Source organism: Phacochoerus africanus, chromosome 15 (assembly GCF_016906955.1).
Source record: "Phacochoerus africanus isolate WHEZ1 chromosome 15, ROS_Pafr_v1, whole genome shotgun sequence".
NCBI lineage: Eukaryota > Metazoa > Chordata > Mammalia > Artiodactyla > Suidae > Phacochoerus > Phacochoerus africanus.
Window position 1 is genome coordinate 58,195,241 of NC_062558.1, and position 26,088 is coordinate 58,221,328.

A 26,088-nucleotide genomic window follows, 5' to 3' on the forward strand; every position below is an offset into this window, starting at 1 on the left:
GCTCCTGGGTGGTGACCACCAAGCAAGAGAGATGCAAACACATGAAAATATCAAGAAGAGGAGGGGAGAGCTCGAAAAATAATGGTTATCTATTCAGGTCAAACTAATTATGAACTTGAGGTAATCCTACCAAAGTGGACGGAAATTCACCTTTGAAACAGTCCTTACATTTACTTTCTTTTTTTTGTCTTTTTGTCTTTTTTTTAGGGCCGCATCCTTGGCATATGGAAGTTCCCAAGCTAAGGGTCTAATCAAGTCTGTAGCCGCCCGCCTATGCCACAGCCACAGCCATAGCAACCCCGGATCCGAGCCATGTCTGCGACCTACACCACAGCTCATGGCAACGCCAGATCCTTAACCCACTGAGCGAGGCCAGGGATCAAACCTGCATCCTCATGGTTCCTAGTCAGATTTGTTTCCACTGCGCCATGATGGGAACTCCATACCTTACATTTACTTTTTATAAACAAACTTCATACAGGAAATTGCAGTAGAAATGATTTATTTCAGAGCAATTGATATTCAAATCCCTTCTGCTAATAGGTATCAGCTGATTTTTATACAGGAGACCAGTATTTCTTCATTCATTGTGCCAGACATAAATTACTATTTATGACTTGAAAAAAGAAAGAAAAAATTTAAAAAAAAATACTGGAATCCATTATTTAACTGGAGGCTTTCTCCAACCAGTTTGTCCAAATTGAAGCTTTTACTAGAGTGTATCTGGGGACAGAAGATCATTTCCAGTCACCTCCTAATTTCTAACTCATTACTGTCTGCCCTTCTGTTAAGATATTACTTTTCACTGGTGTTGATAACAATCCAATTAGCTACCGTGGAATGAAATGGCATGAGGAAGAGATAAAGGCAGCAAATTCAATTAGGCTTTTTGTGTTACCTCGACAGTAATTGAATAAGAAACCGTTTTAAAATTCCTGGTCCCAAACTAAAATGTGAACCCCCTTGCAATGACTTTACAAATTAAAAAAAAAAAAAATTCACTTGCCTAAGACTTCATAAGAGGAAAAAAATAAAAGATCAAAGAGAAAGCAGTCAAAGTACTCTTCCTTCTGAATGAATTTTAAAACGTTCAAAAGTAAAAGAAAAAAAAAAAGTCTAGGGTATTAGAACCCCTTTGAAATTATGAAGGACACCAAAAATTCTTTTGGTTGCTGAGATTTCTAAGCTGTACTATTTGTTTAATTGCTTGGCACAGGCCATTCTAGTAATGGAAAATCCAAATTCTTGGCAGTAGATGTTAATCATTAACAGCGGCATGGCTTCGTATAGAGATTCAAAGGCAGGTGCATGCACCCAGCACACCAAGTCAGACACACGGAGATAAGAAGCCAGGAATTTGGGGAGGAACCAGTATCTACAGAGGCCACAGTTTACTGACCAACACAGAGCCCAGCCAAGTCACTGACCGTGAATTCCACATCTGACTCCTCCTACCTTAAGCAATCAGTGAACAAGAAAGGGAGATAGAGCACGTATACTGTGCTTTTGACTCCATCAAAAAAAAGATGCAATTAGAAACCTTTGAGAAAAAAAATTATAAAAAAATTTAATTGTAAATCAAAGGCTCACAAGATTCCATAAATGCTGTATTTCAAGGAGTACTGCTGAGCAACCATATTAAAAAGCCAAAGTAAAGATACCAATATGGATATCTCGAAAATGAATCCAAAGAACAACAAAGAAGCTACTAACGACACCTCAAAATGGAGAAAGAACAGACATCAATTCTTTTTTTTTTTTTTTTGCCTTTTTAGGGCCATGCTTGGGGCATATGGAGGTTCCCAGGCTAGGAGTTGAATCAGAGCTATAGCTACCAGCCTACACTACAGCCACAGCAATGCCAGATCTGAGCCATGTCTGTAACCTACACCACAGCTCATGGCAATGCCAGATCCTTAACACACTGAGTGAGGCCAGGGATCGAATCCGAGTCCTCATGGATACTAGTCGGGTTTGTTAACCACTGAGCTACAACGGGAATCCCCAGACATCCATCCTTAAAGCATGCTTTTTGATTTTTATACCACATATAATAAGAATTAACTTACTAGAATGTATATAGATGTATAACTGAAGCGCTTTGCTGTACAACAGAAATCAATACAACCTTGTAAATCAGCTATACTTCAATTTAAAAAAAAAGCATTAGGGAGTTCTCATTATGGCTCAGCAGGTTCAGAAACCACCTAGTATCCATGAGGATGCGGGTTTGATCCCTGGCCTTGCCCAGTGGGTTAAGGATCCAGTGTTGCCGAACGTTGTGGTGTAGCACTCAAATGTGGCTCTGATCTGTCACTGCTGTGGCTGTGGTGTAGGCCTGCAGCTGCAGCTCCAATTCAACCCCCAGTTTGGAAACTTCCATATGCTGCAGGCACAGCCGTAAAAAGAAAAAAGAAAAAGGAGTAAATAAAAGAGTTTAAAATAATAATAGTTAGTTACTGACAGTATCGCTTCCAAATTTTAAATTCTGTGATTTCAAGTTGCATTTTTTCTCTGAATCCTCTCCCGCTCCTCAAGGCATTCATTACTTTTGCTATTAAACATCTAATTTTAGAGTTCCTGAAAACAATTTGGGGAAGTGTTAATTCTGCATTGCTGTGGCTATGGCGTAGGTCGGCGGCTGCAGCTTTGATTTGACCCCTAGCCTGGGAACTTCCATATGCTGTGGGTGCAGCCCTAAAAAGCAAGAATAAATAAATAAATAAAGAGGCGGGGCCCATCAAAGCTGTCTAGGCTCCCACACAGCTTCCCCTGCTACCTGCCTGCACTCCTGAGCTGGGGTGGGGGTGTTGGTGAGGGGGTTGGGAAGGGGAGTCCACTGTGCCCCTGCACAGCTCCAAGACAGACCAGATTTTTGCCCCTGGAGCATTGACCTGAGAGGTCCTGCTTCTGAACTCTGAAATTCCCCGAAAACATAAGTCCTCCCTCACCTACTGGGACACTCCTCTAGCATCTGAGGACAGCCCTGCACTCTCACCTCTTCCTGTTCATTTCTTCTGTCTGTTCAGATGTCCAGGCCCTGCTCTGCCTTCCCGACTACCCACCTCCAGAAGCTCTTTCAAGCGTGGTGCCCACACTCGAAGGCCACGCTAGATGTGATGTGAACAGAGTCAAATGGGATCATTAGTGGGGCCAGGGTCTGAGGCCTTCGTCAGTTCTGAATTTTTAAACTCACACATACCGAAAAAAAATCTAAGGAAGAGGGTGAGTATAGACCTATAAATCTACTATTTGACAAAATGACTTATGAAAAAAAAAAAGAAAGAAAGAAGGAGTTCCTGCTGTGGCACAGCACAGCTGCAGTTCAGATTTGATCTTCTATACGCCATGGGTGCAGCCACAGGGGGGAAAAAAAAGGATTTTAGCAGCTCACATATTTCTCTCTAATCTTGAAATAACTTTAACTATTTAAATTATGAAATATTTAAAATACACTACAGTTAGAGAGAATAGCAAATACCCACACACTTACCATCAATATTTAATAGATGCTAATTTTTACCACATCTGTTTCAGATCTGTTAAAGCCTTTTTATATCCTTCCCCTGGATATACTTCCAGTCTTTTTATACAACCTAATAGTACTGTTTCGTGTGGTTTTATAAATTTATACAAAGTAGCTATCGTTCTATTACTGTTCTTTCTGTCCAATATTATGTTTGAGATTCATTCAACCCAAAACCTCAGGGATACTAGTCGGGTTTGTTACTGCTGAGCCACAATGGGAACTCCCTGTGTTAGGTTCTTAATCCACTGAGACACAACAGGAACTCCGCAACATTGTATTTTAGCCCAGACATGTATTGCATATAGGAGAGAAACATTCAACCTATTGCACAATTACACACCTCAGACAACAAGAATAAAACTTGACTCATCAAAATGCTCAAGTACTACAAAAGTATCTTCTAAAAACTAGAAGTTACCATTGTGGCACACCGGAAATGAATTCGACTGGGAGCCATGAGGCTGCAGGTTCAATGCCTGGCCTCACTCAGTGGGTTAAAGTTCCGGTGTTGCTGTGAGCTGTGGTGTAGGTCGCAGACACAGCTAGGATCCAGTGTTGCTGTGGCTCTGGTGTAGGCCAGTGGCAACAGCTCCGATTGGACTCCTAGCCTGGGAACCTCCATATGCTGTGGGTATGTCCCTAAAAAAGCCAAAAAAAAAAAAAATTCCAAAGCCAAACTGCAACTGGAGTACAGAACCATGCCTTGAACTTGGGGATCTTAGTGACTGCTGATGGTCAGTTGTCGCCAGTCACAGGAGCTCATGCTAAAGGTCCGTGCCTTTCCGATTAGGGGTGATTCTGCCTCACACTTTTATGTGGTAACATAAGTGGAGCTTCGGCACTTAAAATACATTGGAGTTCCCCTTGTGGCTCAGTGGTTAATGAATCCGACTAGGAACCATGGGGTTGTGGGTTCCATCCGTGGCTTTGCTCAGTGGGTCGAGGATTCTGGCGTTGCCGTGAGCTGTGGTGTAGGTTGCAGACGCGGCTCGGGTCCCGCATTGCTGTGGCTCTGGCATAGGCTGGCAGCTACAGCTCCAATTCGACCCCTAGCCTGGGAACCTCCATATGCCGCGGGAGCGGCCCAAGAAATGGCAAAAAGACACACAAAAAACAAAAACAAAAACAGCACTTAAAATACATAAATGAACCAGAGCTTCACTCATCATGTTAAAAATTTCAAAAACTACACAAGTCCTTTGTTTCTCTAAGAAAGCGATGCTGTGGAGATAAAGGAGGGGAGGGGAGAGGGGATTAGGGTTAAAAAAAAAAAAGCTTTCAGGACATAACTGAAAACACACAGCCCTTGTTTAGATTCGGATCGGCACCAGCCAACTCTAAGAAGGCATCTTTGAGGCAAACTGTGACATTTGAGTATGAAGGAGTATATATTATCAAGGAATTAGTGTTATTTACTTATTTATTTATTTATTGTCTTTTTGTCTTTTCTAGGGCCACACCCGCAGCATATGGAGGTTCCCAGGCTAGGGGTCAAATCGGAGCTGTACTCATTGGCCTGCACCACAGCCACAGCAACGCTGCATCCAAGCCGCGTCTGCCGGCCCTACACCACAATTCATGGCAACGCTGGATCCTTGACCCACTGAGTGGGGCCAGGGATCGAACTCGCAACCTCATGGTTCCTAGTCGCATTCGTTAAACACTGAGCATGATGGGAACTCCTAGTGTTATTTTTTAAAAGATAATGATGGCAAGAAAGATGTTTTAAAAATTCTTTTCAGTTAGAGATGCATATTGAAACATTTAAAAGAAAAATAACAGGAGGCTAGGTTTTAACTTAAAATACTGACCCAGTAAAAAAAAATGATAATGGGAAAAAGAAATGAACAAAATGACAAAATACCAACAATTATTGAAGCTGGTTAATGCATACAAAAGGTTTAGTGTCCCATTCTCTCTCTTTAAAAAAAAATTTTTTTTTTACATTTGAAAAGTCCTCCAATTAAAAGGGTGTTTCTTTGCCAATTACACATTTTGAGTATCATTCTGTTTTGTTTTTAGGGTTTTTTTTTGGCCACACCCATAGCAAGTGGAAGTTCCTCAGCCAGGGACTGAACCCATGCCACAGCAGCAACCAAGACACTGTAGCGACAACATTGGATCCTTAACCCACCGAGCTACAGGGAACTCTGTTCTGTTTGAACTAGAAAGAAACCGTAAGTACTGACGTCTGAAAATATTTTTTAAGATTGCAAACAGTGGTTCTTGACTCACATCTTCCATAATCTTCCATAACTGCATATTGTGCAATTAATTCACAGGCTCACCTTCTCCTTTGTTCTCAACTCATCAAACATCTGTTGAATTTCCAGCTTCCAGTCATCTTGCATGGAATGAAAAGATTCTTGAGGCATTTCAGTCTTAACCGCCCTTTCGATAGCAGTCAACTGTTCAAGGATTGAGGCAAATGATGGCCGTACATGAGGGTCCTGCTGCCAGCAGTCTAAAAAGAACAAGAACCACAGTAACTTCCTTTCTCAGCACAGGTCATTATCAGCCCATATCGACAGTGTCTGCTGAAGGTTTAAAAAAATCAATTTTCAAAAATGATTTTGAAAATTCTCTTTTACACTGTGTCCATGTCAGTAGCCTGTATAATAATGACTGTTATGTAAGATTCTGTGGCCTGTATTATTTGACATTAATGTGTGGACGTGTGCTTTTCCTTCCTTCGCACGAACTCTGTTTCCCCAAAGCTGGCCTGGCCAGATGACTTACAGAGTTCTATTACTCAACCCAAGAAAACCCTAGTCTCTAAGATGTTATAATCACAAGCGAGACTCTACTCTTGTAGAACAGTCTAATACGTCAGGGAACCTACTGCTTACGAAAAGAGTTAATTCTTAAAAGAGAAAGATCAAAAGAGATAAGATCGTGGCCAAACATGCTAATTAAGACGGTGAAACCTCATCAGGTAGAATGAACAAAAGCACACACGGAGCCGATTCAATGCTGTTGTTGAATTCCACTAGTGTACTGATGAAAAGTTTATTTTGTGTGAATGACAAAACATTAAACTGAATCTATTTTTTTAAACTGAATCTTTTCTTTTTTTAAAGATTAAACTGAATTAAACTGTATTCAGTTTAATCTGTTAAACTGAATCTTTTTTATTATGGAGGTTCCCAGGCTAGGGGTCTAACCAGAGCTGTAGCCACCGGCCTACCCCAGAACCACAGCAACTCAGGATCCAAGCCTCATCTTCGATCTACACCACAGCTCCTGGCAATGCCAGATCCTTAATCCACTGAGCAAGGCCAGGGGTTGAACCTGAAACCTCATGGCTCCTAGTCAGATTCCTTAACCACTGAGCCATGACGGGAACTCCAAACTGAATCTTTTTAAAGTGACTTAGTTCATCAAAACTTTACCTGGCATCTTAGATCAAAGACATGGTTTCTAATTCTTAAACGAGTATAATTATTTAAAATTGTCTGAAAATCAGAATCACAGAAATTACCCCTTTGATGAAAGAAATATAGGTGTTCTAATGAGTGATTCCCCTCACCCCCACAGACGCACAAAACAGAGATGCCCAAATACCTTTCATGAGCTTGGCAAAGGGCTCAGGGCAGGTGGATGGAATTGGCAGAGTGAGCTTGTTGACCGCGACCCCATAGGCCACAGCGAGGCCATCAATTCCACGATAGGGGACCTCGCCCGTGAGCAGTTCCCACAGCAGCACCCCATAGCTGGAAGGCAAAGTTTTCAGAAAGTGAGATGGGCTCTTTTCCTTATGACACCATCGGTGGAAGAAACACATCAGCACCTTCCTCCAGCTCCCAGTAAGAATCTCCTCTCCCAGCAAAGCCCACATGGGGGCCCCTTATTCCAGAGTGTGGGCGTAGGCTCTTCTGTTAACATTGCAAACACTTGCAAACGCACTCCTTCCCAGGAATCAGCGACATGTCCACTAAAGCAACTAAAACTACTTAAGGAATAGGAACTCTTAGGAGCGGCATCCAGACCAGCCGCAGTCACAGCACTGTGGCTGCTCTGGTGTTTATCCTTCCATCTCATTCTTCCCACACCTGGTTGAAACCTCTTGCAGGTCGGTCACCAGGACACCACAGAGTCTAGCCCCACACTGCAACCACAGGGCTGGAATTAGATCACGCTATTTTAAAATTGTTTTTTGAAGTTCTTTCTCTTTCTGCCTCTCTCCTTCTATGTTCCGAAATGTGTGACTCGTGTTTCCACGCAGTGACCAGTGGTAATGGACAAAGATGTGGTGTGGGAGCCCCTGTTCTGCTGGGGGGACATAAGACCTCTTTTCTATAATGAAGGAAGGTGAAGTGAAATGAGGAGAAAAAAAAAAAAAAAAACAGAAGTGCAGCTGCCAATCTCTGCAAAGAATCAGCAGGTGTGACACAGGTTCATGGCCACTTCCATTCAAGGGCAAGTGGAATTACACACAAGAATGAGAAAACACAGTAGAAGGATTGCCACTGAGGCTGGAGGGCCACATTTTACTACACACCCATACCACAGATGCTCAGGTACCAAGTTCAAGGCAGTACAGAGGAGCAGAGAAATAGGCCGCGTACATGATATAAATTTATTCTCTTCTACAAAACCAGTCAGAACCTTAGTATCCTTTCATCTTCCAAACATAGAGGGCATTCAAATATCTTTTGTCCATACACAAAACATCAGGTACTCCTGACACTCACTTGACTTTAAAACCTCTACACATATAAGGAACAGTCATATTGGCTTTATTTTTAAATTCTATTAACATAACTAGTATGGTCCCATTTACTTTCCTAATCTTTTAAAACTTCATTAGCTTTAAGTTTAAGAAAAAAGTCTGAAATCTAAAGAAGTAACTTAAGTCTCATTTCTTCTGTCTGCTGCTTATACACAATATTTGAGCATAGTTTTATTATTTTTTAAAATTTTTTGTCTTTTTAGTGTCGCACCCATGGCATATGGAGGTTCCCAGGCTAGGGGTCTAATCGGAGCTGTGGCTGCCAGCCTACACAGCCACAGCAACGCCAGATCCGAGCTGCCTCTGTGACCTACACCACAGCTCAAGGCAACGTCAGATCCTTAACCAACTGAGCAAGGTCAGGGATCGAACCTACACCCTCGGGGTTACTAGTCGGGTTTGTTAACCACTGAGCCATGATGGGAACTCCGAGCATGCTTCTAAAGACAGCAGACAGAAGGCAGCAAAATATGCCTAAAAAAAGGCAAAACAGCTCAGAATAACACCCCCCAAATCATTGAAGTGTGCTCTGGAATTGATTTCTGGGTCTCATTTGATCATCCCCTCATCTAGGAGATGTGTGTGCTGGGGTGGAGGGGGGTCACAGCATCACAAGCACTGCAAGCCCTCTGTGAAGGAGACCTGGCCTGTACAGAGGCCCAGCCTGGACCTGATCACTTCATTTACAGACCTCTGCATGGTGCCCACTGCACTCTGGACTACAAACTGAAAATGTGCAGAAAAGGAAGGCAGAAACAACAGAACGTTCCCATGCAAAGGGGCCCAGGGGTCCTCTAGCTGATATTCCAATGGGCTCCAAGCAGAGCCCTTTCAGTCCTGAGGCCCCTAAGTCTGGGGCTCCTTCTCCAGCAGGAGGAGTGAGAGGCCCCATTGAAAGACAACTGGATTTGGAGGCGGCAGACCTTGGGTGAGGCTCTGGGGCTTGGAAGCTAGGCCTCCACTCAGATGGCCTTTAAGCTATAACAAATCTTCTATAAATATCAGTAGTATCTGCTCTGCCATCGCAAAGCATTGTTTTACATATTTTTTAAGAAGTATAAATACTGTAGTATTTATACTATACTGTAAATTATGTACTGCTATAATTGTTAGCAATTAAGCTAAAACCAGTATTTTTCAAAGGCTATCTGCCTAGTTTCTTGAAAATTATCTATATTACAATGCATTGGCAGAGACACATTCTTAATTTCAAGAATAAGTAAATTTAACTCAGAGATCAATCAACAAAAGTCACCTCAGTGCAGGGCCCGCCTAAATTCTTAAAATAACTGAAAACTGTCTAAACTCAAAGACCCTGCTGTTCCCATTAGCAAATTACAAAGTTAAAACAAACAGGAACAAAGTAACTTTGCCTCTTGGAAGTTTCAGAGAACGAATAATTCAAATAGGTTATTATTCCAGAGTGAAGTATTCTGGTAAAAAGTGAAGTGGGGGGAAAAAAACAAACAAAAACAAAAAAAACCCAACCTCTTTCAATGGGACAATTTCTAAAGTGTAAAGCATGGTTTTCAGCTCTCTGCATCTGGGTGGGATATAGGATAAAAGCCCTCTATTGTGAACCCAAGTAGCCTTATGGTTCAGGGCTGTGGTAGTTGGAACACAGCTCGTCTGCTGGGGACCAAAGTCGGCTCCTCATGGGTTTTACAACCCTGAGGAAATGTCCTAACCTTTCAGCACCTCGGGGACCTGCTCTGTGAAACTGGGATGATCACAGGAGATGCTGTGAGGGTCCAAAGATGACACCTGTCAAAGTGAGACCTGTTGCAGAATAACTAGTGAGGAGGGTGGAGAGGGGGAGACGGTGATGCACCAAATACGTGAGCACATATACCAGCTCGGAGCACCACAGACGAAAGGAAGCTTTCTTGAATGAAGTTATTTTTACGGGAATATTATCAAGGGAGAGTCTAAAGCCAAGGTCTGTGCAGCTCAGAGGCATGGCCCTCCCTGCCCACAGGCCTAGGGTCCCGGTGGGCTGTGTTACATGCGTGCATTCTGCACGTGCCTACTCTGGAGGTCGCTAGTTCCAGTTCTTCTCACAGCATTCTGGTGCTTGCTTTCGCACCTGTCGCCTCCTTTGTTTTCAGTTGCCATTTTTTTTTAACCAGCTTAGCATCCCTCTCCCCTCTTCTGATGAAGGGCTTCTACTGAAAATTAGACAAGTGAGCTTGTAAAAGTGAGACATGGAGATGAGCATTTTTTTTTTTGTCTTTTTTGCTATTTCTTGGGCCTGTCCCACGGCATATGGAGGTTCTCAGGCTAGGCGTTGAATTGAAGCTGTAACCATCGGCCTACGCCAGAGCCACAGCAACTCGGGATCTGAGCCGCATCTGCAACCTACAACCACAGCTCATGGCAATGCAGGATCCTTAACCCACTGAGTGAGGCCAGGGATTGAACCCGAAACCTCATGGTTCCTAGTCGGATTCGTTAACCACTGAGCCACGTCGGGAACTCCCGAGATGAGCAGATTTTGAGAGAAGACCTCTCCATGAACATCTGGACTTCAAGACCCATGTTCTGGCTGGTTTCCCTTACTTCGTTTTGTCTGTTTTTCTTTTCAGGGCCGCACCTGCAGCATAGGAAAGTTTCCAGGCTATCACTTGTGACGGAACATGATGGAGGATGGTGTGGGGGGAGAACTGTGTCCGTATATATGACTGGGTCATTTTGCTGTAGAGTAGGAACTGGTGGAACACAGTAAATCAACTATAATGGAAAAAAACTAAAATCATAAAAGAAAAAAGAAAAAACAAACAACAACAACAAAAACCAAGAATAGAATGACATGATAAATGAAGAGCCAAAGAAAGAAAAAAAAAAAAAAGAAAGCTTCCAGGCTAGGGGTTGAATCAAAGCTGCAGCTGCTGGCCTACACCACAGCCACAGCAACTCAGGATCCAAGCCACATCTGCAGCCTACACCACAGCTCACAGCAACAGTGGATCCTTAACCCACTGAGCGAGGCCAGGGATCAAACCTGCATCCTCATGGATACTACTTGGGTTTGTTACTGCTGAGCCACAACGGGAACTCCCTTCTGCTTATTTCTTGATTCTCTTTGATGTTTATAGTAGATGAGGTTGCTATGAAGCATTTATAAAGATTGTCCAGCATTTGTATAGTTTATAATTACATATTTGATTTAAATGGGCACATATAACAAAACGGTTAGTCTTAAATAATTACTCTGAATGTAAAATTGATTTATGATAATATTTTACTAGTTTTCAGAGTACTGAAGTATAATTTCTTAAAATAATCACATATTTCCCTTAAGTATTTTGGCACTGTATGGTCAGGAAATTATTGTGATTAAGTCAAGGGAAACACCCCTAATGTTTTATAAAGACACATGTGCATAGGCTCCACCAGGAGAATCTCATTCATTAAATAAGAGGTGAGGTGCATGCTTTTGAGTTTTTCAAAATGGCCCTAAAACATTATATAACCACGGCACAGGTGATAAATTTCTTAGAAGTTCTAAGTGTAACAATTAAGTGATATTTTAAATGCCAAGGATAAGCTTCACATATAAAGGAATTTCTTGGAACTTATATTAATGGAGGCTCTGCCACCAGATGTGTGAGTCAGAGAGAGCTGCTGCTGTGCATCCACTAATTTGATTAAAGGAAGATAACAAATTTCGTCCGTCACGAATGTGGGAGTCAGAGGGATCTGGGTTCAAAGGGCAGTTATGTCACTTATCAAATATGGCCTCTTCGCAAATGGCATTTCCTCTCTGAACCCTAGTTTTTTCTTATGTTAAGAAAATAAAAACTAGAATTTTAACCACAATAAGACACGCTTTCACAATGACTAGGATGGCTCAGATAAAAACAAGTGTTGGCGAGGATGCGGGGAAATCAGAAGCCTGTGTTTATACGCTGCTGGTGGGAATGTGAATGGGTGGAAGACAGTCTGGCAGTTCCTCAAATGATTAACCATCGAATTACCGTGTGGCCCAGCAATTGCACTCCTGGGTGGACACCCAAGAGAGCTGAAGACTTAGAGCCTCACAGTAACTTTTTCATAAATGTTCACAGCAGCATTATCCAGGGTTAGCCAAAAAGTGGAAACAACCCAAATGCCATCAACTGATAAGCAGATAAATAAAATGTGGTGTTATTCAACCAATAGAATATTATTCAACAATAAATAAGAATGAAATTCTGACACATTCTATGATATGAACATTGAAAACATGCTACTTGAAAAACACTAGCCACAGAGGACTACGTATGATGTGACATCACTTATGTGAAATGTCCAGAATAAGCAAATCTAAAGATATAAAATGTAGATTAGCGACTGCCTTGGGTTGGGAGGGATGGAGTGTTGGGGGGTGATGGCTAGGGTTCTTTTTAGGATTATGAAAATGTTCTAAATTGACCATGGTGATGAATGGACACAGGTCTATTTTTTTACATATATAATGACTTTTACTTTTTTCCATTATAGCTGGTTTACAGTGTTCTGCCAATTTTCTGTTGTGCAGCTTGGTGACCCAGTGACACATACATGTACAGATTCTTTTTTCTCATATCATCAGGCTCCATCATAAGTGACTAGACATAGTTCTCAGGGCTACACAGCAGGATCTCACTGCTTATCCATTCCAAAGGCAATAGTTTGCATCTGTTAACCCCAGGCTCCCCATCCATCCCACTCCCTCCCCCTTGGCAACCACAAGTCTCTTCTCCAAGTCATGATTTTCTTTTCTGTGGAAAGGTTCATTTGTGCCATATATTAGATTCCAGATATAAGTGATATCACATGGTATTTGTCTTTCTCTTTCTGACTTACTTCACTCAGTATAAGAGTCTCTAGTTCCATCCATGTTGCTGCAAATGGCATTATCTTGTTCTTTTTTATGGCTGAGTAGTATTCCAACGTATATACATACCACATCTTCCTAATCTAATCATCTGTCAATGGACATTGGGATGTTTCCATGTCTTGGCTATTGCGAATACTGCTGCAACGAACATGCGGGTGCATGTGTCTTTTTCAAGGAAAGTCGCAGGTCTATTAATATGCTAAAAGCCAATGAACTGTACAGTTTAAAGGGGTGACCTATATGATGTGTGAATTATATCTCAATAAAGCTGTTAAAAAAACAGCAAGGGAAAAAACTTGGAATTTTGTACTAGTCACACAGCATTTTATGAGCATTAAATAAAGGCAAGTAAGCCCCTGGTGCATCGTAACTACAAAAGAGTGACTTTTCTCTGCTCTCCTCTTTGGACAGTGTCTTCACCCGCTACGAAAGACATTGCTGAATGGAAAATTCATGTAAAGCAGGGATTCTGTTTCACCTCTCCATCCTCAAGCCAGAAGCTTTAATCTTTAGATGATGCAAACTGTAAAATGAAGGACCTGATCTAAATTTTTTTTCTCAAACTCTTTCCATGCTCATATTCTGTCTGGGGGTCATGAGGAACCCAAATTTTGCTTAAAGTGAAATTTACAGTTATTCACTGACAGGTCTTACAAAATGGCGAGGCCAGGGATCGAACCCGCAACCTCATGGCTCCTAGTCGGATTCATTTCCGCTGCACCATGACCAGAACTGCACAAAATGGCATTACTGTGAACCTGAATTATAACCAGGTTTAGTCAAACCTCAGATTTAACAAGATTCTCCTATCAAATGGAAGTCATATGACAATAAAAATCTCAAGTTACCCATTCCATTGTGTTTAAAACTATCTTTTTTTTTTTTTCCTTTTTTCTTTTTAGGACTGCTCCTGTGGCATATGGAAGTTCCCAGGCTAGGGGCTGAATCAGAGCTGCAGCTGTCAGCCTACACCACAGCCACAACAATGCAGGATTCCAGCCATATCTTCGACCTACACTGCAACTTTCAGCAACACTAGATCCTTAACCCACTGAGGGAGGCAAGGGATTGAACCCACAACACTATGGATACTAGTCGGGTTCTTAACCCACTGAGCCACAACAGGAACTGGGATCACAACTACCTTGATCAAAGCCATAAAGCCTCTCCCAAAAGGTCCATACAGATCTTCCTCAATTGACAATGGGGTTACATCTGTATAAATCCATTGTTAAGTTGGAAACATCTTAAGCTGAAAATGCATTTAATACTCCTAACCTCCCAAAGCTTAGCTCAGCCTTGCTTAAAAGTGCCCCGAACACTCACATTAGCCTGTGGATGGGTAAAATCATCTAACACAAAGTCTATGGTATAATAAAGTGTTGGCCAGCTCCTGTAGGTGATCGCATACTGTACCCAAAGAGAAAAACAGAGTGGCTGTCGGGTCCACAATGGTCGTAAGTGTGTGGGCTGTTTTCCCTGGTGATCCCAAGGCTGATAGGGAGCTGCAGCCACTGCCTCTGCCCAGCCTCACGAGAGAGGGTCGGACCACAAATCAAACAGCCTGGGGAAGATCAAAACGCCAAGTCCCAAGTATGGTTTCTACAGAAGGCATATGGCTTTTGCATCATTGTCCAGTCAAAAAACTGTTAAGGTAAACCATCCCCAATGGGGACCATCTGCACTACTCTTTATGCCCAGAGTTACTGAATACTTTGGGACTCCTTTAAAGGAAGCATTGACGGAGTCCCCGTTGTGGTGCAGCAGAAATGAATCCTACTAGTATCCATGAGAATATGGGTTTGATCCCTGACCTCACTCAGTGGGTTGGGGATCCGGTTTTGCCGTGAGCTGTGGGGTAGGTCACAGACATGGCTCAGATTCCGAGTTGCTGTGGCTGTGGTGTAGGCCAGCAGCTGCAGCTCTGCTTTGACCCCTAGCCTGGGAACTTCCATATGCCTCAAGTGTGACTCTAAAAAGTAAAATAAATAAATGAATGAATAAATAAATAAGTATAAAATAAATACATAAAGGAAGCACAGCAACCAGTTTCTGCAGAAGCAACATGCATGGTGCTCCCTCACCTCCAGATGTCGCTTCCCTTGGAAAACAAAGAAGATTTGATGACTTCCGGGGCCATCCAGGCATACGTGCCCGCCGCGCTCATTCTGGTGGTCCGGTGCCATTCTCTCGCTAAGCCAAAGTCTGTGATCTTCAACGTTTTATTGCAGAAGTCATCATGCTCGATCTTCTCCAGTAGCAAAACTAAAGAAAAATCAAAGGTGGACAATTTTAGATTTTTTTTTTTTTTGGATACAATTTTTCTTTGGCATTTAAAACACAACCTGCCCTGCAGTTGGCAGAGAACTGAGAAGGAACCTGCATTTTACCATTGATCTGACATGCTTTTCATAACAACCTTTAGTGGCTCATTTGGGCCTGAAGTTACAAGCTTAAAAAAAAAAAAATCCCACAGACATAATACGGCTTAGCACTCTTTATGAAGGTTTCTCTTTATGAGAAAGTAAATGATTTCCAGGGGCAAGAAACGTTTACTAAGATATCAGAGGTAGAATCAGAAGCCTGTAAAACTTTACCCTGTAGGAAAAAATATTGTTTTCTTCTAAGAAACTAGATCTTCATCTAAATGCAGAGTCTCTTCTACAGAATATATTAGAGAATATTGCGAATGTATGGCATATGACCATAAATCATTATTATCAAACATTATCTTAAATTAGCAAAGTGTTTGTACATATTTTAACTCATACAGATATTTTACGGGATATGATTGCTTTATGGAAGATCAAAAACCAGTGAACAGTAGAAACTTCAGAGGAACATTATCCAGATGCTGGAATTCGCCCAATCCCACCCCCAACAACTACAGGATGGACAAGAGGGGCTTTGGGGAGGCAGCTCAGGCCAGGGCTGCCCCAGCTCTCAGGCAGCAGGTGCTAAAACAACCGCGCTTCCCCTGGGGGCACCCACCCACCTGCCCTTCCCAGCACCCTGGGTTCCGCTCTCCCCTGGTTGATTTCCTTGCCTGCAACCATGCACAAGCATTCCCTTGGTTTTCCATGAAGTCCCACGTGCTAGGAAGGGAATGGTTTAAACCTACTGCTTTTTCTAACTTATCTCCTCACTCACTCCTTCCTTAAAATCCCGCCTTCCAGGAGTTCCCGTCATGGTGCAGTAGTTAACGAATCCGACTAGGAACCATGAGGTCTCGGGTTCAGTCCCTGCCTTTGCTCAGTGGGTTAACGATCTGGCGTTGCCGTGAGCTGTGGTGTAGGTCGCAGACGCGGCTTGGATCCTGCATTGCTGTGGCTCTGGCGTAGGACAGTGGCTACAGCTCCGATTCGACTCCTAGCCTGGGAACCTCCATATGCCGCGGCTGCGGCCCAAAGAAATAGCAAAAAGACAAACAAACAAACAAAAAACCCGCCTTCCAACCTACAGTCCAGTTGTTCCTCTTCAATGCCCTGCACCATCCTTATCATCGTTCTCACTGGACAGGAGGCAGCCCCCCACTCCCCTCTCTAACCCACCACCACGCATAGCAGATCCGTCTTCCTAAACCATGCAGCCTTCCCTTCCCTTTTAAGGCTGTCATGAACAAACACTGACAATGACAGTGGTGAATCTCAAAACCATTACGCAGGTTACATACTGCAATTCCCTAGGACATCTGAAAGAAGAGGGACGGAAGTCAGATCAGCGGGTTGCCAGAGGCTGGAGAAAGGTCTGACTGCAGCTATACAACAGAACTTTTTCAGTGATGCAAGCTCTCTTTCTTGATGGTGGTGGTGATGGTGGTGGTAATAGGATTATATACATTTGTCAAAACTCATCAAACTGAACACCTTCAGAGGGTGAGGTTAACTGTATGGAAATTATACCTTAATCCATCTGCACTGAAAACATTCCACGGTGCCCCATAACTCAGAGATAATGTCCACACTCCTAAACCTGGGCCATCAGAGCCTGAGATTTGCACAGCAACCCACACCTCCAACTCTGCCTCACTCCTCTGTGGGTGAGCCTCCTCTGCTTCAGCCCAGCTGCCTTTGCCTCTGGCCCAAACTGCTCAGTGACACCTCCACCTTCCAAATACCCCCCAGCCTAGGATGTGCTCCCTCCCCCACACTCACGTGAGCTTGTGTTTCCACGACAGCGCTACACAGCATCAGGTACCCGCACTGTTTTCACCTGTCTCCTCCACTACTGTTAGCACTAAGACAGTGAGAATGTGAGAGAGTGAATGTGAAAGAGTGAGCAAGAGGGAGGGAGAGATGGCGGGGAGGGGAGGACAGTGGTGAGAAAGTCACATTGGCGCACACACACCTACCATGTGTCAGGTCCGACTCAGCACAGGTGCTTAATGTTTACAGATGAAATGAACAAAACATCCATTCTTTTTTTAAAAAGGATTTTAATTTTTTTCTGTTATAGTTGATTTACCAAAACAGTCCATTCTTAATAGCCAATTCCTAAGTCATGAACAAGTCATCAATAGTCACCATATTCTTTATTCTTTAAAGCACTATTTCACTTAATTCTCACGAAAAATCCCAAGAAATAGGTCTTCATTATTAGAGGATGATTAGTACTGAAAAAATTAAGCAACACCGTGAATCCAATTAAACAGCCACCCAAATTTCAGAGTTAAAAGGGTATATATGTGTCAGGGGAAGGAGTTGTTATCCTAGTTTCACCCTGGAAAATAAAAGGATTGTAAATCTATTTTATTCTTTTTTTAACAACATTGTTGCCATTGTTGCAACTATTCACTAACCCTAAGAAGGACAAAAACAAGCAAGCGTGGGAGGTTTCTTAGAATAAATTATCCAAACAAAAGTGGAGACTAGTATCAGGCACACTGACGTTTGATCTGTGGAACGTGACCATAAGGGGTCCACGTTCCCAAATGTTAATTACAGGAATAACTGGCGATGACTGAACACATTCTGTCAGGTACACCGACAGGCATCTAAATCAGCACAAGGCTCTGGGTGGGTGCCATTAATCACCTGTGCTTGATAGATAAGGAAGGGGACACAGAGATGTTGAGTGATCTGCCCAAGGTTACACAGCTAAGGAGCAGCCAGGCTCAAGCAGTCTGACCCTGGGGCTGTGATCCTAACCACTGCCTGCACTGCTCAGCTGACAGCTTTTATTAATTTCTCACAGGGGCTTCCTTTATCCTTTGGAACCTCTCTATATGAGGTACCTATTCTCCTTTCTGATTCCTCCCATTGGGCAATTATCAAGTGATCTCAGTGGAGGCGCTCTGGCACAGTGTTGGAAGCAGGTGCTCTGGGGCCAGACTGCGTGGTCTGGACTCTGTGCTTCTGCTCCCTTGCCTGGCATGGAAATGACAGCACATACATCACGAGGTTGGGGGAGGGGGACACGAGTACAGGTAAACAAGGGCTGAAACAGTAAGCAGTCTGTAAGGATCACACATACTTACACAGGCACACAAGCCCTTTATCTATGGGTTTGAAAGCATTTTTAGCACATCTTCAACATCACTTTTCATGACATCAGGAAATCCTATCACTTTGCAAGGGCTGAATTTTCACTTTGCAATGGATTCACATTCATGGCCTCCATTTAGACAGTCACAGAAGTCAAAGAGTTAACGCAACTGGAGAGAACCAACACCAGGTGGAAGCACAAAGGGATACCTGGGTGGGGACTGGTTCTAGAAATCACCAATACTGAATAAATACTGTTGTGCTGTAATAGTCCTTCTGATAAGTGATCTTCTAATTGTAAGATCTGGAGAGCAAGGAGTCCTGCTCTCTCCCTCAATACCCCTCAGGCGGTACCTTGTACATCAAATGGTCAATGGAATCGTTTTTATTAATAATAATTATCACCAGTTCTAATAAGAATATTGCCTACCATTTACTAATCCTCTTCTATATATAGTGTAGCCGCTCGTTTAACATCTCAGAGGATCTTCAAACTATTCTGTGAGGTGGAAATCACAATCTCCAATTTATAGTTCTAGAAATGTTATCCCAGGAGTTCCCTGGTGGTGCAGCGTGTTAAGGATCTGAAGTCGTCACTGCAGCAGGTCAGGTTGCTGTTGTGGCGAGGATTCGATCCCTGGCCTGGGAACTTCCACATGCCACGGGTACAGCCAAAAAAAGAACTGTTATCCCAGATCATATGTCTACAATACAGGGCCTGGCTTCAGATCCCATGTGCATGACTGTATTTTCAGTCTTCTGTGTCCCTGATAAAGCTACCAATCACAAAAGGGGGGTAGAACAACCAGAAATTTCATTCTGTTAACTCCTGAAATTTCTTTCCTTCCATGTCAGCTTAAAGTATAATTATTTCTCAGTCCTTATTCCTAGTGAATGTCAAGAAAAATAAATACCTAATCCATTAAAGCCTTATCAAAAATAGATTAATTAGCTACTTCATCAGCTATATGACATTTTTCCCCCTTATAATTTTAATTTCACTTGGGGGGGGCATGCCCACAGCATGTGGAAATTCCCGGGCCAGAGATTGAACCCACACCACAGCAGTCACAATGCCAGATCCTTAACCTGACTTTGCTGAGCCACTAGGGAATTTATTTTATTTTTTAAATTTTTTTGTCTTTTTTTTTTTTTGCCATTTCTTGGGCCGCTCCTGCAGCATATGGAGGTTCCCAGGCTAGGGGTTGAATTGGAGCTGTAGCCACCAGCCTACGCCAGAGCCACAGCAACGCGAGATCGGAGCCGCATCTGCAACCTACACCACAGCTCACGGCAACGCCAGATCCTTAACCCACTGAGCAAGACCAGGGATCGAACCCGCAACCTCATGGTTCCTAGTCGGATTCGTTAACCACTGAGCCACGACGGGAACTCCATGGGGAACTTATTTTAAACAATGACATCTTTGCCACCAAAAGAGACTCCAAATGAATGACCAAGGTGCCTTGCAGACTTCCACATACATTATCTCCTCATTTTGATAAACATCCAGACAGGAAGGCATGAGGAAGCACTGATTAAAACGGGCATTAAAACCATCCCAGATTCCCAGATCCCAAGTAAGACCTGGCAGCCCTTGAGAAGCAAAAAAAAAAAAAAAACCAAAAAAACAAAAAAACAAAAAAACTTGAGAAGGGCAACTCTACAATTAATAAAAACAGAACTCAAACTGAGAACTAAAAACTAAACAATGAAATTTGACTGCATTTCCAAAAAGCTGCCAGGGCAGGATGTAGTAGCAGCAGCCTTTGCATTGACGCCTTGAGAACACCTGCCCCCATCCCAAGTCCAAAGTCTCCACGGACCAAAGTGCCTCCTCGCTTTGAACTAACAGAAAACAAGTTAAAATAACACCATGAATGTCAAATGTTCAGAGTTCCATGAAAGGCCCATTGTTTGTGATTCTATTTCAGAGGTGTTCAGCAGAATTCCTCAAATTCCTTATCTTTTGGGCAAAGTGACCGAAACCAAAAATAGCCAGTGTCCGGACAGGTAATGTGACCGGGCACCTGGCCAGGTTTCAGCTGAGGACAGAGGCTGGCAGGGCTTCCGCTTCCTGCCCTGACCAGGAAGGGAACCCAGGAAGGATCGTGCCCAAACTGGGCACATCAACTTTCTGGGTGTAAGCAATACAGCTGTAGGAGATTCTCCCTAGTAAGCTAGCGACCAGGATTTGCACCCCCCTTTCATGAGACTTCGGTAAAGATTTCTGACCCCTGTTAGCCCCATTCTTTAACCATCAGCCTTTACAACCTGGGCTTCATCTACTTACTCAACCACCAGGCGCCCGATTTTTCCGGCTCCTTTGAAGTTTCACATTGGTATTTTCCGAATTATAGTGTACAACCTATAGCTTTTTTTTTTTTTCCAAAGCAATTACAATGTATCCATTCTATTTCCTCAACAATTATGGGCACTGCTGGTCCAAATTCCATTTGAGTCGAACAGGTTCATTTCAATTAATGTTTAACTAGGAATATATTATCCAAAAAAAGGTTAGCAGAAAGAAATTTGTTGAGAAAAGCAACAATGTGAAAGAATACATTAACAAAATATCACTTCTCTGTCTAAGACAATGAGGAAATGAAAACTACCAACCACTCCTTTTCGGGAAATAAATGATAACTTTCTAGGTTGACCAAAAAGCCCTGTTTTCGCAGATTTCCTTCCATCTATTCCCACACGTGCTCCATTCATAGACTTACTCGTCTCTGGAGACCTTCATGCCAGTCGTCAAGCACATTCTCAATGACCCCTTCGGCTCTTCCTGGATCCTCCAAAATGAACCCTACCCTCTAACAATTCTGTATATTAAAAGCCGCTTCTAAAAAACATGTCATTGGGAGTTCCCTGGTGGCACAGCAGGTTAAGGACCTGGCATTGTAGCTGCTGTGGTGCAGGTTCAATCCCTGGCCCAGGAACTTTTGCATATTGTGGGAACAGCCAAAAAAAAAAAAATTAAATTAGGGAGCTCCCATTGGGGTTCAGCCGGTTAAGAACCTGATTAGTATCCACAAGGATGGGGGTCTGATCCCTGGCCTCACTCAGTGGGTTAAGGATCCAGTGTTGCCACAAGCTGCGGTGCAAGTTGCAGATGAGGCTCAGGTCCTGCAATGCTGTGGCTGTGGTATAGGCCAACGGCTGCAGCTCCGATTCAATGCCTAGTCTGGGAACTTCCATATGTTTCAGGGGTGACCCTAAAATGAAAAAAAAATTAAATTAAAAGAAAATTTTTACTAAAAATAAATAAAAAACATGACAGGGCATTGGTGTTTCCATACTCCTTGCACCTGCTGTGTGGACCATCCACAAAATCACACCCGGCCTCAGCTCTAAGTTCACTGCATTTCTAATGCACTTAAGTTGTGCCACTCCCATTACACTTAAACATTTATCTTACTTGTTGGTCTCATCTCCCTAATCAAATTATAAGCAACTGAAAGATAAAACTTGCACGTAATTAATCATGTTTATTTCTTTTTACTGCACAGCAACTAGCATTCTCAAAAACTGAAGCACAGTTGATTTACAATGTGTTAATCTCTGCTGCACAGCAACGTGATTAAGCAGCTGGCATTTTTATATGCTCAATAAATAATTGCTAAATGAGTGAGTGGATGCTGTAAGAGGAAGAATGAGCGGGAAGATGATGAATTATTATAAGGCTTTTCATGAGAAGTCAGTTGCTGATTATAGAAAACTGGCTCATCTCTGCCCTCCTAAAACAGTGTGGGGAGTAAAGACTGTTCTAGAAGTAACTGCAACAAAGAAGTTATCCAGATACTGATCTGACAACGCATTGGACACAGTTGATCACTCTCCCCTGAACCACGTTCTTCACTGGCCCCTGGGCATCAGGATATTCTCTGCTTTCCTTCCTATTCCAGCTGCTCCTTCATCTGGTTCCTCTCTGTCTCCTGGCCTCTAATTACTGGTAACCTCAGTTGGGACTCAGTCTTTGGACTGCTGGTCTTCCCTATCAGCACTCAGTTCCCAGATCATCTTAGCCAATCTCAGGGCTTTAAATGTCATCAACGGGGTGCCGGCCCCCAAATGGTCCCCTCACCCTGTCTCATCTGTTCTCAAAACTATGACTGTGTAACCTGCTGCAAAGTCACTCAGAGCTGGGGCTTCGGTTCAAAACTCTCCAGAGGAATGGATTAAGAAGATGTGGTATAGGAGTTCCCGTCGTGGTGCAGAGGAAACGAATCCGACTAGGAACCGTGAGGTTGCAGGTACAATTCCTGGCCTTGCTCAGTGGGTTAAAGATCCGGTGTTGCCATGAGATGTAGGTCACAGATGTGGCTGAGATCTGGAGTTGCTGTGGCTCTGGTGTAGGCCGGTGGCTACAGCTCCAATTCGACCCCTAGCCTGGGAACCTCCATATGCTATGAGTGCAGCCCTAAAAAGACAAAAGACAAAAGACAAAAAAAAAAAAAAGATGTGATACATGCATACATTGGAATACTACTCAGCCATAAAAAAGAATGAAATCATGCCATTTGCAGCAACACAGATGGACCTAGAGATGATCATACTAAGTGAAGTTAGATAGAGAGAGACAAACATTATATGAAATAATTTACATGTGGAATCTAAAAAAAGGATACAAACAAACTTACCTGCGGAACAGAAACAGATTCACAGACTTTGAAAAATGTATGGTTACCAACAGAGACAGATGGCAGGGGAGGGACAAGCTGTGGGTTGGGATTGGCACATGCACACTGAGGTATATGAAATGACTGGCCAAAGGGGACCTGCTGTGTACAGGATGCAGTCCTGCAGTCCTTATTATTCAGGAATGAAGTACATCGCACTTGCTTAGGGCTTTGAAGGCCCTTGGTCGATATTAACCTAAATTCCTAGTTTAGTGTTGAGAGGGCTGGTGTGAGAGGTAAAATTAATGTAGACATTGCGATCATTGTTGGAAGAAATTTTGTTTTGTGTACCCAAATTGTCATTTTATTTTTATGTTTATAGTTAGGGATGTAGAGTGAGTTATATGTAGAAATGTAAGTTAAGTAAGGCTGAAATAGCTACTTATGTAGGTAGTACGATATTATAATTTTTTGTCATTATTTGAATGATTATTATTTTGGGCATGAATCCTAATAGGGTGGGAGACATGCACAGGGAACTCTACCCAATATTCTGTGATAACCTATGTGGGAGAAGAATCTGAAAGAGAATGGATGTGTGTTACATGTATCACTGAATCACTTTGTTGTACAACAGAAATGATCACAAACCTTGTAAATCAGCTCTCCTTCAATACGACTTTAAAAAATTAAAAACAAAACAAAACAAAAACGCACCTTCCAGTGGCCAAGGGGACCCCCCCCTCCCCGGCCTTAGGCCCCACACCTCCCCTTCACCTGGCCTCTGATGTGAGGAGCAATTTCTGTCCTGGCTACAACAGTTTGTGTCCCTAGATGACCTGCCTTCCCACCCATTAGGTTTTGCTTCCCCTTCTGGAAGGCCCCCCTTGGCCTCCCGCTCTGGGCCTTCCGCTGCTCACCCCGACACCCCCAACTCCTCTCAACTTCCAGTGTCTCTACCAAGCGCTCACCATTCTCCGGCACACTGCCCACTCATTACACTCCTGTGTCCACGTGGTCCACTGGCTGTGGCCACAAGGGGAGCAACCAGCTCCTGCTTTGCTCACTACTGAACCCCGAGCCTAGACAGCTCCCAGCACAGAGTTCCCGGTCACTAAGCAACTGTGGTGTAAATGAAACAATCCCCTTATTAAACACAAGAAGAGGTTACCCAGCAAGGACCGGGGGACATGGTCAGCTGCAACAGGACTCCACACTACTCCTCCCACCCAAAGCAGGTGCCATAGTATCCACCTTTGCATGGACACACGCGACCCTCGGTTTTCATGAGAAAACATCTTACACGTCTCTGCCTGTGGAAGTCGAGCTCTGTATTCCCATCACCTTAGTATTTTAAGTATTTTGTCAAGGTATGTAACAAAGAAAAATGATGAGGGAGGAATCTTCCACAACTTTCTACATTAATACACTAGTAAAACAAACAAACAGGCAATACAGACAGTATTATTTGAGGCAGTACTTGCAGAAGGCCTGAAACAAAATAACTCCTTGAAGTCAATCAAGCCGATAATAACTCGAACATCCTACATGCCATCAAGATACTTCCCCCAAATAGCCTGTGATTCGCTTCTTCAAACAACTTTAAAAATGTACTAGTAATGAACTCTGGTAGTGACATAGTTACAAGAGCAATTTAGTCCCTCGTGCCTTTTCTCCTTGACCCTCAACTTGTCAACCCAAGTTACAAGCAGACCTGCCAAAGCGTGAAGATGGCAGCATGGGAGACGAAGCTCTGGACTGTTTCCCGGTACAGGGTGGCCTGCGTCTAGAAGACCCTCATCCCCACCAAGATGAATATATATGTGATAACACGGCACTATATATTTTGCAGAATGACTAATAATAATATTCTTGGCTATAAAGAATTGTGCAACAATTTTAGGTATCAGTGAGTTCACCCACACAAAGGTAGTAAATATTTAAAGCACTCAGGGGAGTTTCTAAACCATACATAAAAATGAGCATCGTCACCGGTTTACATTTAGATAGTATCTTACAGTTTATTAAATACTCTGACATATACTAGGGGTCAGCGAACTTCATCCTAGGGGCCTAATTCGAGAGTGGAAGAGTTGCAACAGATACTGTATGGCCTTCAAAGCCAAACACGTTACCTGGATTTGGTGGGAAAGTGTATGGACCCCAGGTGTACTGGTCCTCACCTCACTCTATTCAAAAAGCCGGAGGTGTTCCCATCATGGCTCAGTGGAAATAAATCCAACTAGGAAGCATGAGGTTGCAAGTTCAATCCCTGGCCTCACTCAGTGGGTTAAGGATCTCGTGTTGCGGTGAGCTGTGGTGTAGGTTACAGAAGCAGCTTGGATCTGGTGTTGCTGTGGCTGTGGTGTAGGCCGGCAGCTGTAGTTCCCATTTGACCCCTATCCTGGGAACCTCCATATGCCTCGGGTGCCACACTAAAAAGCCAAAAAAAAAAAAAAAAATCAGGGTTCACGAGCCCATGGGTGGTAAGCAGTGCAGTCAGAGATCCCCTCTTAGACACAACACCCCCAACATCAGAGGGACAGACGCCAGATAGTCCTTTCCCCAGAGACCCAAGCCCAGAATATGTCACCCATACCCCCATCTAGTGCCTTCTATGACCGACCAACATCATCAGACACTGAGCTGGACTTGGGAGATAGTCTGTTGCCACGGAAGAATTTACATGTCAACCGTAAGAAGGAACCCACACATCTGGTCCCTTGGACAGCAGTTTCAAGAAGCTTCTTAAAAAATACACTGCTGCATCCAAAGCTCGGATGGATGGATGGATGGATGGATGGATGGATGGATGGATGGATGGATGGATGGATAGGGTTAGGTCTGCATGAAAGCAGTTT

The 26,088-nt window shown here is 43.2% G+C and overlaps 1 protein-coding gene across 1 annotated transcript in view; it reads right to left on the minus strand.

Moving 5' to 3' along the window:
• MAP3K21 (mitogen-activated protein kinase kinase kinase 21) overlaps positions 1–26,088 on the minus strand; it is a 55,717-nt gene that overhangs the window by 21,934 nt on the left and 7,695 nt on the right. The window contains exons 2-4 of the mRNA XM_047761251.1: positions 15,207–15,387; positions 7,094–7,242; positions 5,818–5,993 (exon numbers count right to left, since the gene is read on the minus strand). Coding sequence (XP_047617207.1) covers positions 5,818–5,993; positions 7,094–7,242; positions 15,207–15,387 — 506 coding nt within the window. The remainder of the gene's footprint in view (positions 1–5,817; positions 5,994–7,093; positions 7,243–15,206; positions 15,388–26,088) is intronic.